This window comes from Polyodon spathula, unplaced genomic scaffold (genome assembly GCF_017654505.1).
Source record: "Polyodon spathula isolate WHYD16114869_AA unplaced genomic scaffold, ASM1765450v1 scaffolds_821, whole genome shotgun sequence".
Classification (NCBI taxonomy): Eukaryota; Metazoa; Chordata; class Actinopteri; order Acipenseriformes; family Polyodontidae; genus Polyodon; species Polyodon spathula.
In genome coordinates this window covers 1-15143 of record NW_024472308.1, presented here as the reverse complement: position 1 = coordinate 15143, position 15143 = coordinate 1, and the positions used below count along the sequence as shown (strand labels likewise).

At 42.2% G+C, this 15143-nt stretch overlaps 1 protein-coding gene across 1 annotated transcript; it reads left to right on the top strand.

Moving 5' to 3' along the window:
• The first annotated feature begins 6334 nt into the window (after positions 1-6334).
• On the top strand, positions 6335-15137 carry LOC121308997 (low-density lipoprotein receptor-related protein 1-like). Its single transcript, XM_041241782.1, has 4 exons — positions 6335-6492; positions 11842-11961; positions 12633-12761; positions 13355-15137. The coding sequence occupies exons 1-4, from the start codon at positions 6408-6410 to the stop codon at positions 13849-13851; spliced, it is 831 nt and encodes a 276-aa protein (XP_041097716.1). The 5' UTR covers positions 6335-6407; the 3' UTR covers positions 13852-15137.
• Positions 15138-15143: the final 6 nt, after the last annotated feature.

The window sequence follows — 15143 nt, the reverse complement described above, 5'->3', positions numbered from 1 at the left end:
TCCCAATCGATAGCGCAGCCTGGATCCAGTCTGCTTTGTAGGCAGGAAGGTGTGCTAATCCGGAAGGGTCACCCAGAATGTAAAGTCTGGGGCAGTGAGGAATGTCCATCTTCACATCCTGCAGAACTCTGTGAACCAATTTTTAAATTGGGGGCCGTCCCACATAATATGAACCAGTGTCCCCTCCTCTGCTTGACTCTTCCAGTTTGGAGACTCTTTTAGGCCTAGTCTGTGTAGCCCGGAGCGGAGTTTTTCTTAAGAATTGAATCAGGTCCCCTCAGGAAACCCAAGGAAGCGGAGATTATTTCAATGTCGTCCAGCTTGCTGCGAAGGGTCTCCCATTCAGACTGGAAGCCAGGAGGATCAACCTTCATTTCTTCCCGTTCCTCAACCCTGTTTGCAACCCCCTGCACGCGTGCCATTATGTCAGAAAGTTTTCCCCTCTACCGCTGCAGTAGAGGCTTTAGTAGCTTTTAGGCTGCATAGATCATCCAGAGCGATCCTTAGCGATATCGTTCGGGTCAGGCTGTACATCTGCCCTGTCGACATTTTGTTTCATTTCCGACTCTGTTGGTTGAGGAGGATTTTTCCGCTTTCGTTGTTTTTTCTTTGGCGGGTGCAGTCTGACTATTCTGTCTGTCAACCGTTGTGTCTCACGAGGCGTTTGGCGTTAGGGCTGCGTTAATCGGGATGTTTTCGTTTTTTCGACGCGGGGGGCGCGGAGCTTCAGAGAGAGGGAGCCATCTTCTCACCTCCAGCACGAGACTCCCTGTGCTCTTTCTCACACAGCTGCAGCCACACCAAACGATCCATCTCTTTGTCTTTTTTTTTTTTGTTCCTTTTCTTATCAAACTCCACTCGGACTCCAAGGCTGTGTGGCTGGACGTGGATAACGTGAGGGAGGCTCGCTGCTATCAATATTGCTGTAACAGTCAAACACTTAGAAGGCATTAGAATACTCGAGAATGCTTTTTACAAGCCCCGGAGGGACAGAGTGTGGGAGTAGGAGGATTTCACTCTTGTCACTGGTTCTACTAAAGAGCACTACTGTCCCAACTTGCGACAGAGAAGAAACGTGTGCACGTTTTGGGAAAGGGGAGGGCATCGTTTTGTTTTCAGTCCTGAATTATTTTTGTCGAGCTGAAGAATTAACTCATTTTTTGAGTATACATGAGAACAGGACAAAAAATTGTTTGTACAGATATTTGTACACTACCTCAGACGCTATCGTATTTCCAAACTATACGCAAATGCTGCTCTACACAGTGGAATGTTTGGACTGTAGATGAGGGAGAAGAAGTCTTTGCACTGAAGGAAAATCTTGGTCAGTCTTACGCAGACTCTATTCCCAAACTGTATAAACTGGAGACGGTTTTTGGATTAATGTTTTCTTGAGTTCATTTCAACATTTAATAGTAGGAGCTATGTCTAGTGCTTTGCAGGTGTTACCTAATTTAATTGACTGCTTTTGTGATTAACAGCCTAATGTCTGAAATTTCCATTTTGTTTCAGTGCTTGTTTCATTAAAATAAATTAAAGGAAACTGCTGCAACTCGCATATCAAAAAATACTTATCTGTAAAAAAAAAAAAAAAACTATACATTTCAGCTTAGTATTGCCTTAGTCAGGGTACAAAGCAGACAAAAGATGGTAATAACAAGCAAATTAGCAATCAGTGAGTTAATAAAGATAAACCATTAATGAGAGATACATAGCCAGTCAAAATCTGTTATTAGAAAGTGTTGCATGATTAAGCATTATTAAACTACATTTATTAGAACACAATCTTAATTTAAACCGCTTGGATTTTGGCATCCAAAAAAGTTGGCAACGTTTTCTAATCCAATTCCATTTCCCCAGAACCATGGCAGAGGTAGAACCCCAAACTGGGAAACAAAAAGGTAACGTTACAAGCTGTAAAGACATGCGTGTAAAACAGTCTCAAAGTAAATAAAGTAATGCCGTTGTTATACAGCTCTGCATTTACATAGACCTTGACAGCAATTATACCCAGCGCTGGCTATTGCAAACCCCCGAAACCACCACAAATGGCCCCTTTATGTAAAAACAGAGCATTGGGCTCGTATTCAAGGTCCTTATGTAAGCAAAACAATGACACGGGAGCTCTCCCACAATCCTGCAGTGCGGTCGGGCCAGGGGGTTGTTCTGGTCCACCGTTCTCATCCTTTGCTTCAGAAATGACTCGATTTTGTCTGCTCAAACACTTTTATTATTGCTTTCTGGGGCCTCGGCCGGATCAGCTGAGGGGAAAGTATTTATTCATTGCGACGGGCTGGCCATTTCTGCATTTATATCATCTGTTACGCACAGATTCATTTGTGAAGAGTGGATTGGTAGCGCTGGAATCCGAGGAGGAGAGACTAGCTGTAGCAAGTTCTTCACCTTGCAAGGAAAGAATGTTGCACACAATTCCAGTGTTGTTATGTGTTGTTACAATGTACTGAATGTATACCCTAACTCTAAACCTAACCCTTTTCTGACATAATTGCGTACTTGCATATAAGTGCAAAAAGATTTACACGCTAAGAATTCAGAGCAGGGATGGCAATAAAACTCCTGTTGCATAGCAGCTTCACCCATTCCAGAATTTACTTCGAGCTTGATTAGCCACAGTGGGTAACAAGCTCAGGGTGTGTCTTACAAAACTGCTAGAAAAACCAAGGAATGGATCAAAGTGCTCTGCAATGGGAGTCTCGCGCCCATCCCTGCAGAGCCTGGCCTGGATGTACTAGCGTGTGGTTTCTCAGAAGTAAAAGTTCACAAATACGTTTATATTGACGTGCATGTCTGCGATACGCAGGACACAGGACACAGCAAAAGGCAATGCACTTGTTGGAATCACAGCGGGGTTTTCTGTAGCACTAACGTTACCTCAGCAGACCAAGACCACCGCCCATTGCAGAATAATGGTCAGTGTCTGCTTCAGATAGTTATGAATCGAGCGATGCTTGCTTGCTGTGCTGTAATAGAAGCTCTTCTGACGATCTCACTATAGCTAGTCCCATTGCCTTATGTTTGTTTACTGTAATAATAATAATAATAATAATGAAGTGGACTGTGTGGACGCCGATAGTAAGAAATACCCGAATATATATTTTAACGATATTCGCGTCGGCATTATGAGATCAGCCGGTTCATTAGAATAACTCAATTAGCATAATCAGCCGTGCTAATAGGTCTCCAGAATATAATTCATTGTATTCCGCGGTGCATGAAATATTCCCTTCATAGCCACTCTGCTAAAGACTGCACTATGTATTGCACGCTGTAGAAATGAATCCATGGAGGCTGTAGGTCTTTGTAGCTGTAGTGATAGTGGAGATTTAGTGCAGTGGGCTGTGCATCACTTCTATGCAGCCATTGACAGTTGCCAATAGATATCCCAATTATCTTAAAAACAAATATTGAAAAAAAAGGTAGTTGTGACACTTGTGTATTCTAAAGTATAGTAGGAAATTTCTAATATGGTATGTTAGCTATTTGCTTGTTGGGTATGCCAGTTGCTTCTTCATCTTCTTCTTCTTCTTCATCATCTTCTTCGCTGCCTTCATGCAAATGGGTTCAAATGAAGAGCTTTTAAAACCTGCAGCTTTTTAAATGTCTTGTAATCCAGTGCTGTAACTAATGGGTATAAATGGCTCTGCACTTTGGATAAGGCAATGAGAAATTTCCTCCAGCGCACAAGAGGAAGTCTCTGCCTGTGCCTCAGAGCGCAGGCAGGCAGGCAGGCAGGCAGGCAGGCTGATGAAGTGTTCTCCCTGACAGCGCAGGAAAGAGCGCGAGGCAATCTTTCTCAATGAGCTGGTGCTGGATGCCGAACAGAGAACAGATTGTTTCCTGGAGAGCTGTGAAAGACCGGAAGGACTGAGGACACTGGGGGCGCATACAATACCAAAAGCACTTCCTTTTTATTTGGATGACCTAAAACCTTTTAAAGATTTTTTTTGGCCTGCAGCATCCTATCCTACCTCCAAAAAAAAAAAAAAAAAAAGAAAAAAGATAGACTTCAAGGGGGGTGGTTAGAATCGCCTTTTGACATCAAAACCTGAAAGTGTAAAAGAAAATGCATTGCAGTGAAAGACTTGACTGGAGTTTTTCCAACCTTAATTTAGTCGTCAAGATGGCTTCTAACGTGTAGGTTTTACAAGTTCAAAAGTCTGCTGGCTCAGTAAGTCAAGTCTCCTACTACTGTAACCCCAACCTGCTTTTTTAAAACTGACGCTTACTGTAACTTTGTAAATTGGTGCAGATTGGAAATCTTCACTTCCAACACTCTGTCCTCACTCTGTGATAGATTACAATGCCTTGGGCACCAGTCATACTCTAGTACCGGAATTCACGATAGCAATTTATGGTCGACACATCTTTAAAATTTAAGACAATTGGTGTTAATTATGATTTTATTATTTATACACAGCAGAGATGCAGGTATTGGCATGCTGCAGTGTGTCCATCCCTTTTCAGTGTATGGTTTAACCTTCCAAAAGGAAAAAAAAAAATACAGAACTTGGATTCAGGTCTAAAGCCTGATTTCTTAGATGTTGTTAAAAAATCATAAAGATTGTGAGAGTATCCTGCCTGAAATTCAAAGACGAATCAAATCTGGTTTGGATAAACTACTCTCTCTTCTCCCTTCCCCCTTCCCTCTTCTGCCTTCCCCTTGGCTAATTCTCAAACAAGGCTTCCTTTCCACGCCCCCTATATTTGGTGGCAGGGCGCCTCATCCTTTCGGAATATCTTCTAGATATTTCAGCTAGGCGAAGAGTCTCAAGAGTCTAGTAGTGCCAACAATCCCATATCAAAGTGCATCTACAGTACAATACAGCGGATTCATTCTGCAGCGTGTTTTTATTGCAGACGTGTCAGTAAATACAACTTCTTTAAGATCTAATATGGGAGTATCTCATTACGAAGTGTGGAAACAAGTCACAGCTGTGTGCCAAAATAACATCCAATGCATTAATTAACTGTGAATCTGTTTCTTGACGCTAGAGACTGGCTTAGATATTCACTTTCAGCCTAGATAAGCAGATCCTAAATATTTTAGTAATAATCAAAACAGTCTTCAAACATTGCAGCAGCTTTATAATTAGGGACTTCATGCCACGGACAAGTTAATCTTCTTACTTTGCTGAGATACATGAGCTGGATGCCACCGATCCTCAAGATGCAAATTACAAGTGCATTTATTTCACCAGGATGGAACTCCAGAGAGATCTATCTATATCTCCTTTGCAAGGGGGTCCCGGGCAAGAGACGGCAGCAAGATGATAAAATCAATGGCAAAAAGAGACAAATCATTCAAACAGGACAAAGACAGTTAAAACAGTCATGCAAACAGGAATACAAACTAAAAACGTAAAAAAGAAGAGTTCAATCCTCATTCCCATTTACATGACTCTCGTCGTAGTAAGATTGGCAACCCTGATCAGATTACAAATATGTATGAATGCCAAAGATGCTTCAGATAGAAAGGCACGTTGGCCTGTATTGGATCTCAGTTAGGGGATTTTGAATGTAGGCGCGCCATTTGATCTTGACACATGGGTAGAGTTACATGTCTCTAACTGAGACGTAAGGTAACTTGGAAGATAGGGCTGCTTTCCTGTGGGCTGATGTTTGCGAACCAGAGTCGGATTCGCAGAACTCTTCTGAAGCATAGTCGCCTTGCTTTAAAACACTCTGTGTTTATTTGTTTGCAATAGCGTTGCAAAGCTCTGTGGAGCTTAACTCCATTTCCGTGTGTGTGTGTGTGAGAGAGAGAATCGGTCAGCAGATGGTTTTTTTTTGGAAGGGAGGAAGCCAAAACCAACAGTTTGCATTATTCCATGGGCAGATAAGCAGTGCGTTTTCAGCACAGTCAATTCTGCTTTGTGCTTTTGATCTGAAAGTAGCTTCCCCCTCCCGTTTTAAACCATGAGTGCAGTTTGCAGAGCACCCGACTCAAAACAATGTGATCTAAATAGAAAGGAATGCTATACTGGGGGTCCGAATTTAATTTACAGATGCTAAATAATGATCATTATAATAAAGTGTGAGTTATTATTATTATGGGAACCTGATTTTGTAATGTTCTGTTGTGATGTTAATTAAAATGCTAATTGCAATATTGCAGGCGTTTCCCAGGCATGCTTTTTGACTGGAGGGATGATCTTATATATATTTTTTTCGAGGTGTCTCGTTTTTTTCGTTTTCCTTTTGGTTTTTCTCAGCTTCATGCACAAGGGACACTGTGTGCTATTTGAATGCTGTTTGTTGCTCTGCAGTACATTCATTCATTCATTCATTCATTTACCCCCTTTTTTTTTTTTTGTCTTGTTTCTTCTCTCGCAGGTCCCCATAGCCGGGTTTCCAAATGCCCTCCCAACGAACAACAGTGCATCGGCATGGAGCTGTGCATCCACATGAGCAAGCTGTGCAACGGAGTGCCGGACTGCACAGATGGCTGGGACGAGGGCCCCCACTGTCGGGGTATGGGGGTCTCTATGGAAGGGGGCTACAGGAGGTGGGGGGGGGGGTTGAGGATCATAGAGCGAGTGAGAGACTTAAATCAGCCATGCCAGGCCACGGTAACACTCGCTAAAAATCAAATTTCACAGTTTACAGTCTGAACTACAAAACTGCTACTCGTGGCTTCACGTTATCTTTCAATCTGTTTTATTATTTCGGTACGCTTTTAAATACTTTCCTGGGAGACATTTGGGTTTGCTCAAATTCTCCTAGTTCTTTGGAGCAGAATTTGTGCTGGGATTTATTAAAAATACGAAGATGGGGCGACTCCAAATTGAATATGTATATTACTATATATATATTTTTTTTTTACATAGTGCACAAATAATCTTAATTCATTAAAAAAATAAGTAGCGAGGTTCCTAAAAATATAGCATTACCCGTCCCCACATGTTTAAATAATTAAATAATAGTTAACTGTTTAAATAGTTACCCTGTCATTTCTTTTCATTGTTAACATCCTGACAACTTTTTACACTTCTACCTTTTTAAAGTCCGTTTCAAAGCTGTTTTCAGAATGTCTGCTCTAGTGCACTGATAGTGTCAGGACTGTTGTCCACGTTGTCAAACAGGAAACGCAGCAGTAACGATCCAGGATGGGGTACGGAACGGAAAAGCCAGAGCTGCTCTTGTGTTTCTTTTTTTTAATCGCTCTTCCTGCGGTGGTTTCGAGGACAGATCTCAAACCCCAGTGCACCAGAGCAGACATTACGAAAAGGGCTTTGAAACAGACTTTAAAGTTATGTGTAAAAAGTTGTCAGGATGTTAACAATGAAAAGATAAATGACAGGTATGTTATTTAAACAGTTGTAGCGACACACAGGGATGTATAAGACAGTATTTTTTTGGAACCCAGCTACTTACTCTAAGTGTACTGGAAAACCCTGCAAATTTAAAATAAGAAATGTAGCTTGTGATTGAAGCAAACCCCTTGATTGCTAGGGTTGAGAGTCACGGTTTAAAAGCCGTCCCTTGTGGCACGCTAATGCAGATAAACACACCTGTGCATTTGGGAATCTGCTTCGTAATCATGTACCTGGTGATAATTAGCAGTTAGAAACAGTGAACCCACTTTCAATTACCAGGAACCCAACTAGACGATTCAGCAGAAATGATTGCTTACACCAGAGAAGAGAGCTCAAGAATGGCGCACCGTTTAAAAATCTTTCTTCTGAGAGATCTGCAATGTGTTTACCTTTTGGGTGCAAACAGCACACATCAGCTGCTTGTGTTTATTCAGCACCATGCCAGGGTTAAGATCATTGCATGACTATAAAAGCCCCATTCCGCATTCCAAGAGATCTAGATAGTCACTGTCAGTTCATCGGGATCATGGGGAAATCGCACGCCGCTAATCCGTAGAATTACCGGACCTGGATAAGGAGAGGGAGGCAGAAGTGAGCAAGCATGGGCCGCTTATCGGCAGATCGACCCGCTGCCAAGTGTCAACAAGGCCGTGTCGCAACAAACTGTAAACCAATCCAAAACAAAGGAAAATACAATGAAATCAGGAGCACATTCCTCACTTATCTGATCCCAGGGGAGCCAACAGCAGCTACTGCCGGGAACGTTGCTGACACTAAACAGCCTTGAATCCCCACCCCCCCTTCAGCAAAACCTCTGGAGCCCCTCATGGTGTACACCCACAGCCACTCCCACCCATCTGCACCATATATAGGTACTACTCGGTCACAGAGTTCACATAAGGGAGAACAGATCCTTAACATGGCTTTACTCCCAGGCCTTTTGTAGGTTATCCTGTGTGCCTTTTTAATAGCACTGTGCGCTATTTCATCTCTGCTTGTACTGCAGTTGCTCGGAATGTAATAGTTATTGCAAGCAGAATGGGTGCCGGCAGCTCTTGGATTGCAGTGATGAGCTTTCAGGGCAGCTTTATTTCGTCTAATCATTGTGATAAGGATCCGGATCACCTCCTGTAACTAAATTAGCTCAGAATCTGGAAGGTTTTCATTTATGTGAGAAGTAGGTGTTAACCCTCACAAAACAAGCAATTGATCCTCCAAAAAGAAAGATTTAGGATTGTACAGATGTGGAGACCGAACTGCTCCCTCAGCCCTTAAGAGAAAGGGTGCTCCTTCCAGTCCAGGGCAGACTTGAGGCATGGAGACTGAACTGCTCCCTCACCCCCTAAGAGAAAGGGTGCTCCCTCCAGTCCAGGGCAGGTTTCTCTGGTCTGGTACCCAGTAGTATGCTTGGAAATCCCAGAGTGCACCTCATGCATATTCTCATTGACATGCTGAGAGCACAGGCAGTCTGACCTTCCACCTCTTTTCTTTTTGTCCTCCTGGCTATGGACAGTAGCCGGTGTTCTCTCTCTCTCTCTCTCTCTCTCTCTCTCTCTCTCTCTCTCTCTCTCTTTCCCCTCTGTAAGAGTAACGAGACTGCCTGCTAATCTGACATTTCACAGTGAGTGGAGATTACCAAGCAGAATGAGGCATTCTCCATCCATCTCTCGCATCGCCAAGGCTGAACCTCAATAGCTACTGGGTTACAATTCTATGGGCCTGCATAGCTGATTCAGCGCTTTTAGTCTCAGGGCTGCCACTAAATGGCTTCATATTTTTGGTTACGTTTTTTTTGGAAACTGTCTTTTTGGGGTTAGGTGCTGTTGATGCCTGTTACTTAAAAAATGCTGCCTCTCTCTTTTAAAAATACGTACCTGTTTATGAATGCGCTATGATGTTGGTCAGCTGTTGCAGGGAAAAGGGAGTTTCTTTCTGACTGACCATTAGAAGAGTGGTGAAAGCAGAAAGCGTAGAAATGCTGTAATTGTGACGTGCACTCCTTCCCGGACACCGAGAGCCAGAGCAATGGGCTACTGAAGAAACTGCTGAGGAAAACAGACAAAAAATTCAATTCAGGGAATTTAAAAATGAAATTGAACGCAGCGAACTTGATTACTGTAGAAAACCTGCCCTTCCCTGCTAATGAAAAATAATGGTTTGCAAATATCTAAAATATACAACGATCTGCTGGTAAAATGTCTCAAATATAAACGTGCTGTTTGGATTGTAGTCACCAGCTGCAAAGATGAGCCATTCACAGAATGAGCTTTTAAATAAGTGAGCACGGAGTTAGTGTTTTACTGTCACATTAGTGTCAGAGCAAGTCGTTGTATTTTAAGCAGTTGAATCTGGTAGCAGCTGACTTGCTTCTGAAGAGGCACCAGCAAGTTGGATTTGGCGACCAGTCTTTTTAAATACTTTACTACTGTTTTGGCTTCCGGTGGACTTTTGTAGTTTCTTTGATTGCATGATGTTAAATAAAATAATAAATTATATTCCTTTTTTAAAAATGATGTCTAACAGATTCCTGCTGGACTGTGACCTTTTCATTGCCGTTTCAATAATATCTCGGGTTGTTTTAGTATCGCAATGTAACACCATTTGAGGATGCACGTGTCTGTTCTGCAGAAGCTGTCTTGCACGGATTGTGTTCAGGTTACCTTTGGCTTGAGCGGAGAAGTTAAGATCGGGTAAGGGTTGCTCTTGGCTGTAGGGTTTTTGTTTTGAGATTAAGGTGCATTACAAAGAAGGGCGACCCAGCGGAAAGCAATTAATCACATAGTGCACTGAACCCTATTAAACCCTATTAAGTTGTGAGGAATTTGCAGGTATCTTGAACTGGAGGGCCATTCATTAGCAGTGATTGAAAGTGTAAACAAGGCTTTGTGATGAGGCGGGGGGAAGGGCATGTGCCTTATCTTAGCATTGGGCTGTGCAGTGGGCTCTTCCACTCCTTGTCTTTGTTCTAACCCTGTTTTAATTGAAGCAATTAAACCTTAATCCAAACCCTTATGTAGTTCTATCATTTTGCCTCTTAAACCTGAAGTGGAACGGTCCTCCAGGACCACGATTGGACACCCACTGGTTGCAACCATTCTACTTTGATTTTCCAAAATCCTTTTAAAGTTACTTCTTGGGTCCAATTTTAAAGCAAAGCCCAAAAGCACATTTTTATAAAAATAAAACACCCAAGACGCTTCTCAGAACAGTAAATCAACTGCAGTTTCCTGGTTGTCCATCCATCAATCCTTCAAAAAATTTACGCGCACATGTACCGCTAGTAAATTATACAGTCCAGTCTAAAATTCTGAATTTAGAGTAAGCTGCATCAAATATTTATTTTTCCTAATCTGCCTGTCTGTATGTAAATGTGGAGTAGGTGGGTCTTGCATAGGTAGTCACAGGGTCAGCTGATATGAATGGAACGAGGAAGGCTGTTTGATGCTGGCAGTTGGGATTCTCCAGACAACTCAACACAGAACTACTTGGCATGATTAAAAATAACACCGTAAACAGCATTTAAAATGGTCTTTGAAGATACTTTTACTCTCTAACGTTTCATATATTGTTTCTAGGCGGGATCAGTCTGTGGCAGGTGTGAAAACTCTTGCTCCAACCTTCAAAAGCAATGAGGGCATATTCATCTCTGTTGAGCTTAGAAATCAATACAGACATATAGAAAATCATATAAACCTAGAAAAACTATATTCCCATCAGGGGCTCATAATAACATCACAGTTAAATGCCTGGAAGCTGTTTCTTTTGTACCTTTTTAAAATAAGAAAAAGTCCCTCGGTCTTGCTGTCGCCCAAGCCTGAGCACAGGCTGTCTGGGAAGAAGAGTTGTGAGTTTGTCTTGGCTGGGGAACTGCGTTCGGTCTCTCAAATGGATTTGATATGGGCTCCAGTGTTTGCCTGCAGTTACTCTGCTCAGCTGTGCTCAACAAAGGACTCTTTGTGCACTGGAGTATGCTTAGCTTTGTATAATGAGGACCCTTCACTGCTAAACCCAATTCATTATGTGCTAATTGATCAGTCGGACTCCTTATCAAGACTTTTTTTTTTCTTTCATAGGTAAATAAATAAATTAAATAACTGACGCTACTGCTGCAGCCATCCAGGACACCCTTGCACACGAGATCTCTGTAGAGTCTCTCTTCAGAAGCAAAAAGTACAGGGATGGGAATAAGACTCCTGCTGCATAGCAGTTTCAACCATTCCAGGTTTTACTACAAGCTTGATCAGTCACAGTGTATAGGCAAAAAGTATACAAAATCAGGAATGGATCGAACTGCTGTGCACGAGGAGTCTTATTTCCATCCCTGCAGAGCCTGATATGAATGTACTATGATGGTCGTAAAGTAAATGCTTGTTCTCCTGTTGATTATTTCCATCCCTGACTTAAAAGACTGAATTGGACTTGAATGTGCAACGTTGCTCCAGGTCCCCCCACCCTTCCCCCATGCACTGAAATAACTTTGCCAATGCTTCCCCTCTCTATCCAGCTCTCGCCCCGAACTGCACACACTTTGGCTGTGAATACAACTGCTCCCTGACGGTGAACGGGCCGGAGTGTTACTGCAGAAATGCGCACCAGCTGGCAGAGGATGGCAAGGCCTGTAAAGGTGAGTGCGTTCTGTCAAGGCGTGGTTAGAACGAAAGTCAGAATAAAACAATTCACGACTACTAAAATACCGAATTCACTACCGAAAAAATAATACCTTTTGTAAAGTAATCCTTTCTTTAAAGCCATCTTTTTGGTAGACCTAGTGTGACTTCTCTGCAGAATATAATAATTCAAAGAAACAAACTGAATGCAATGCTACTTTTTGAACTGGTAAAGTCTGGAGACCAAAATGCACCAACATATTTGATGAGCAATCAAGATGTAGTGTGTCTTATATACAAGAATAAAAGCTATTGATACATACCTTTCATACTGAGAATAATGCGTTTTGGAATTTTGTAATTGATATGTTTTTGGCGTCTAGGCACCATGTCGGCTGTTTGAATGGTTTTACACCTTGATGCAGGAAGCTGCACCTGCAGTGCGTGAATCAAACTGACATCTGCTTGTGCCTTCAGTTGGTAGTGCAGCAATGTCAAATGCCTGATTTTCTCCCACTGAATTCAAGACTGTTCAGTGATTAACAAGCTGGTGCAGTCTTAACCTCTCTTTCAGCTCCTCTTGCACTTGCAACTTAAAATATCTCTGATTTAACACTTGCTGGCAGTCCACACATCACGAATGCTGGTACGACACTGGCTGAGCTAATCCCTGTTTGTCTCCGCCCAGATTTCAACGAGTGCACAGTTTATGGAACCTGCAGCCAGACCTGTGTGAACACTGAGGGGTCGTACACCTGTAGCTGTGTGGAGGGCTATCTGCTGCAGCCAGATAACAAATCGTGCAAAGCCAAAAACGGTAACTTCCCCTTTGCTTTCTCTCCCAACGGACGAATGGTCTCCATTTCCCAAGCCTTGTTTCATTCCATAACACTGGTCATCTCCTCTTTTGATGAATGGACATACGTCTGTGGCCAAAAGTTTTGTATCACCCTTTAGAATTAACTAATTTTGCTTTGTAAAATCGAATGAAACCTGCTGAATAATGTTACATTAACATAGTGAATTACATACCGCTTTGTAGTTATCCATATACTTAATGAGACGCTGACAAATGGAAAAATATGAAATTTTGAAATCTAACATGAAATAGTGTACTACTGTTATGGCTTTTGCAATACCATTTAGTAGTTTCTTTGATTACATGACGTTAAATAAAAGATCTAAATTATGTTCACATATATAATTTTTTATTTATTTTTTTAATGATCTCAATCTTAATTCTAGGTAACTTTTGTCCCTAGCTGTAGAGTTTATGCCAGCTGATTGATTTTTCTTCCGGTGATGAGGACAGGTTTGACAGACAGGATGTGCTTGCAAACCCTAACCCAGGACCGGTGCTGCTCTCTGATCCTGCCCTTGTTTTCCACCCCCTTTTCCGTTGCTTTGCAGAGCCTGTGGACAGGCTTCCCGTGCTGCTCATTGCAAACTCCCAGAACATCCTGGCTACCTCTCTGAGCGGCGCGCCAGTGCCCAACCTCACCCCCACCAGCACCAAGCAGACCACGGCCATGGACTTCAACTACGCTGAGGAGACGGTGTGCTGGATCCACGTTGGGGACAGCGCCTCCAGCACCGTCCTCAAGTGCTCCAGGATCCCCAACCTGAAGGCCTTCGCAGAGGAGCGGCTCATCAACATCTCTCTCAGCCTGCACCGTGAGTCCATGGACACACAACCCACTCACCCTTTCATAATCCCCTGCAGGGGGTGCATAATGATTTACGCTGGCATAGACGTTCTTTACAGAACCATAGCTGGGGAACGCAGTTGGAATTTAAGTGGAGTCAGTCCTAGCACAGAGGGTGGGAGAAGCTTCTTACACAGAGTGATGGAGATATGGGATATCTTACCTAGCTTTATGGCTGATGCTGAATCATTGGGTTCCTAGATTACCCAGACACGAGCACTGATGAAACGTTAATTACAGCCGTAGCTTAGAGAGGCAATTTCTAACATTGAAGTAACTGCTTTAGCAGACAGAAAAGTACAAATGGATTGCTTGCAAAATGCTGATAACTGCCCATTAACCAGTTAAGATAATGAGTCAGTTGCAGATCACATTGGCAGGCCCAATTTGACACTGGTTCGAGATCTTAAGAGTACACAAACAATACAAGTAGAAGCATTAATTTCTAAGATAACGGGTTAAAAACTTATTTTAACTGGATTTTGCTGTGAACTAGAGACTCCTTTTTAAAAGAAAGGTGTTTCTTGGAAAGCAATATATTGTTATAAGGTTTGACAGAGCTTTGTCTGTTAACTGTGCATCTGTACAGAAGGGGTGGTCAATAACAGTAAAGCACAACAAACAAAGATGTATGCATTGCACATTTACACACTGCTGAAATTCTGCTGAATCCAGTGGTTTATTATTTGTGGCTTTGGGCTCTCTCTATTGAAGGAGCTCACCCTGAAGCTGAAGCAACATAAGTGAAGTGTCTGTGGGTTATCGTAATTCATCGGTATGGTCCCATGGGTCATCCAGTGTCGGGAACACCCTTGAAAGACAAAGCACAATGAATGCTATTTTCACAGTTAGAGATTCAATTATTTAAGGTTTTTTTTCCCCCCCAAGACGGTTTATTTGCTATTGTAGCAGAAACAACTTTTCTCTGTTTTTGTTGTCAGAAATCTGCCTCTGGCAGGCTAAGGTGGTTGAAAAAGTTACAGGAAGAAGTATATTCCATTTTGAAATGACAACATATTTTCCACTAAGCTTTGGCCCTGATAGCAATGCCAGATGTTTTTGTCATTTAATCGAGTTAAAAGTATGCAAATGTGAAAAGAAACAAAAAGCGGTGAAACTTGTGTTCGATTTGTACGCCTGGAATAAACCGACAACACAGTGAACATGAATAAATTCACTGTACTACCAGATAAATTACTGCAGGTAAGAGACAACGCTTTAACACGCGATTTACAGGTGATTTGATTGCTGATTTTTATAGCATGTGTTTCTCAAGTGTGTGACTTGTTGGTGTCGTGTAATCTGCTCATTTTTAATTAAAGTGCATATTTGTTCTTGATTACTGGTTTGCATTGCTTATTCTGCGTTCTGGTTGAGAAACAGTTGCTCAACACCCTCCCTGGCAGTGGAACACAAACCAAAAAACACTGATTAAAAAAAAAAAAAAAAAAAAAAAAAATCCTTCCAATTTAAGGGAATATTTACTGGAGTCC

Bases quoted from the DNA above. Each gene is read 5' to 3' on its own strand.
- LOC121308997 (XM_041241782.1), top strand. From the start codon at position 6,408: ATGGAGCTGTGCATCCACATGAGCAAGCTGTGCAACGGAGTGCCGGAC. The intron at 6,493-11,841 runs GTATGGGGGTCT...CTCTCTATCCAG, and splicing joins CGAGGGCCCCCACTGTCGGG to CTCTCGCCCCGAACTGCACA. The intron at 11,962-12,632 runs GTGAGTGCGTTC...GTCTCCGCCCAG, and splicing joins GGATGGCAAGGCCTGTAAAG to ATTTCAACGAGTGCACAGTT.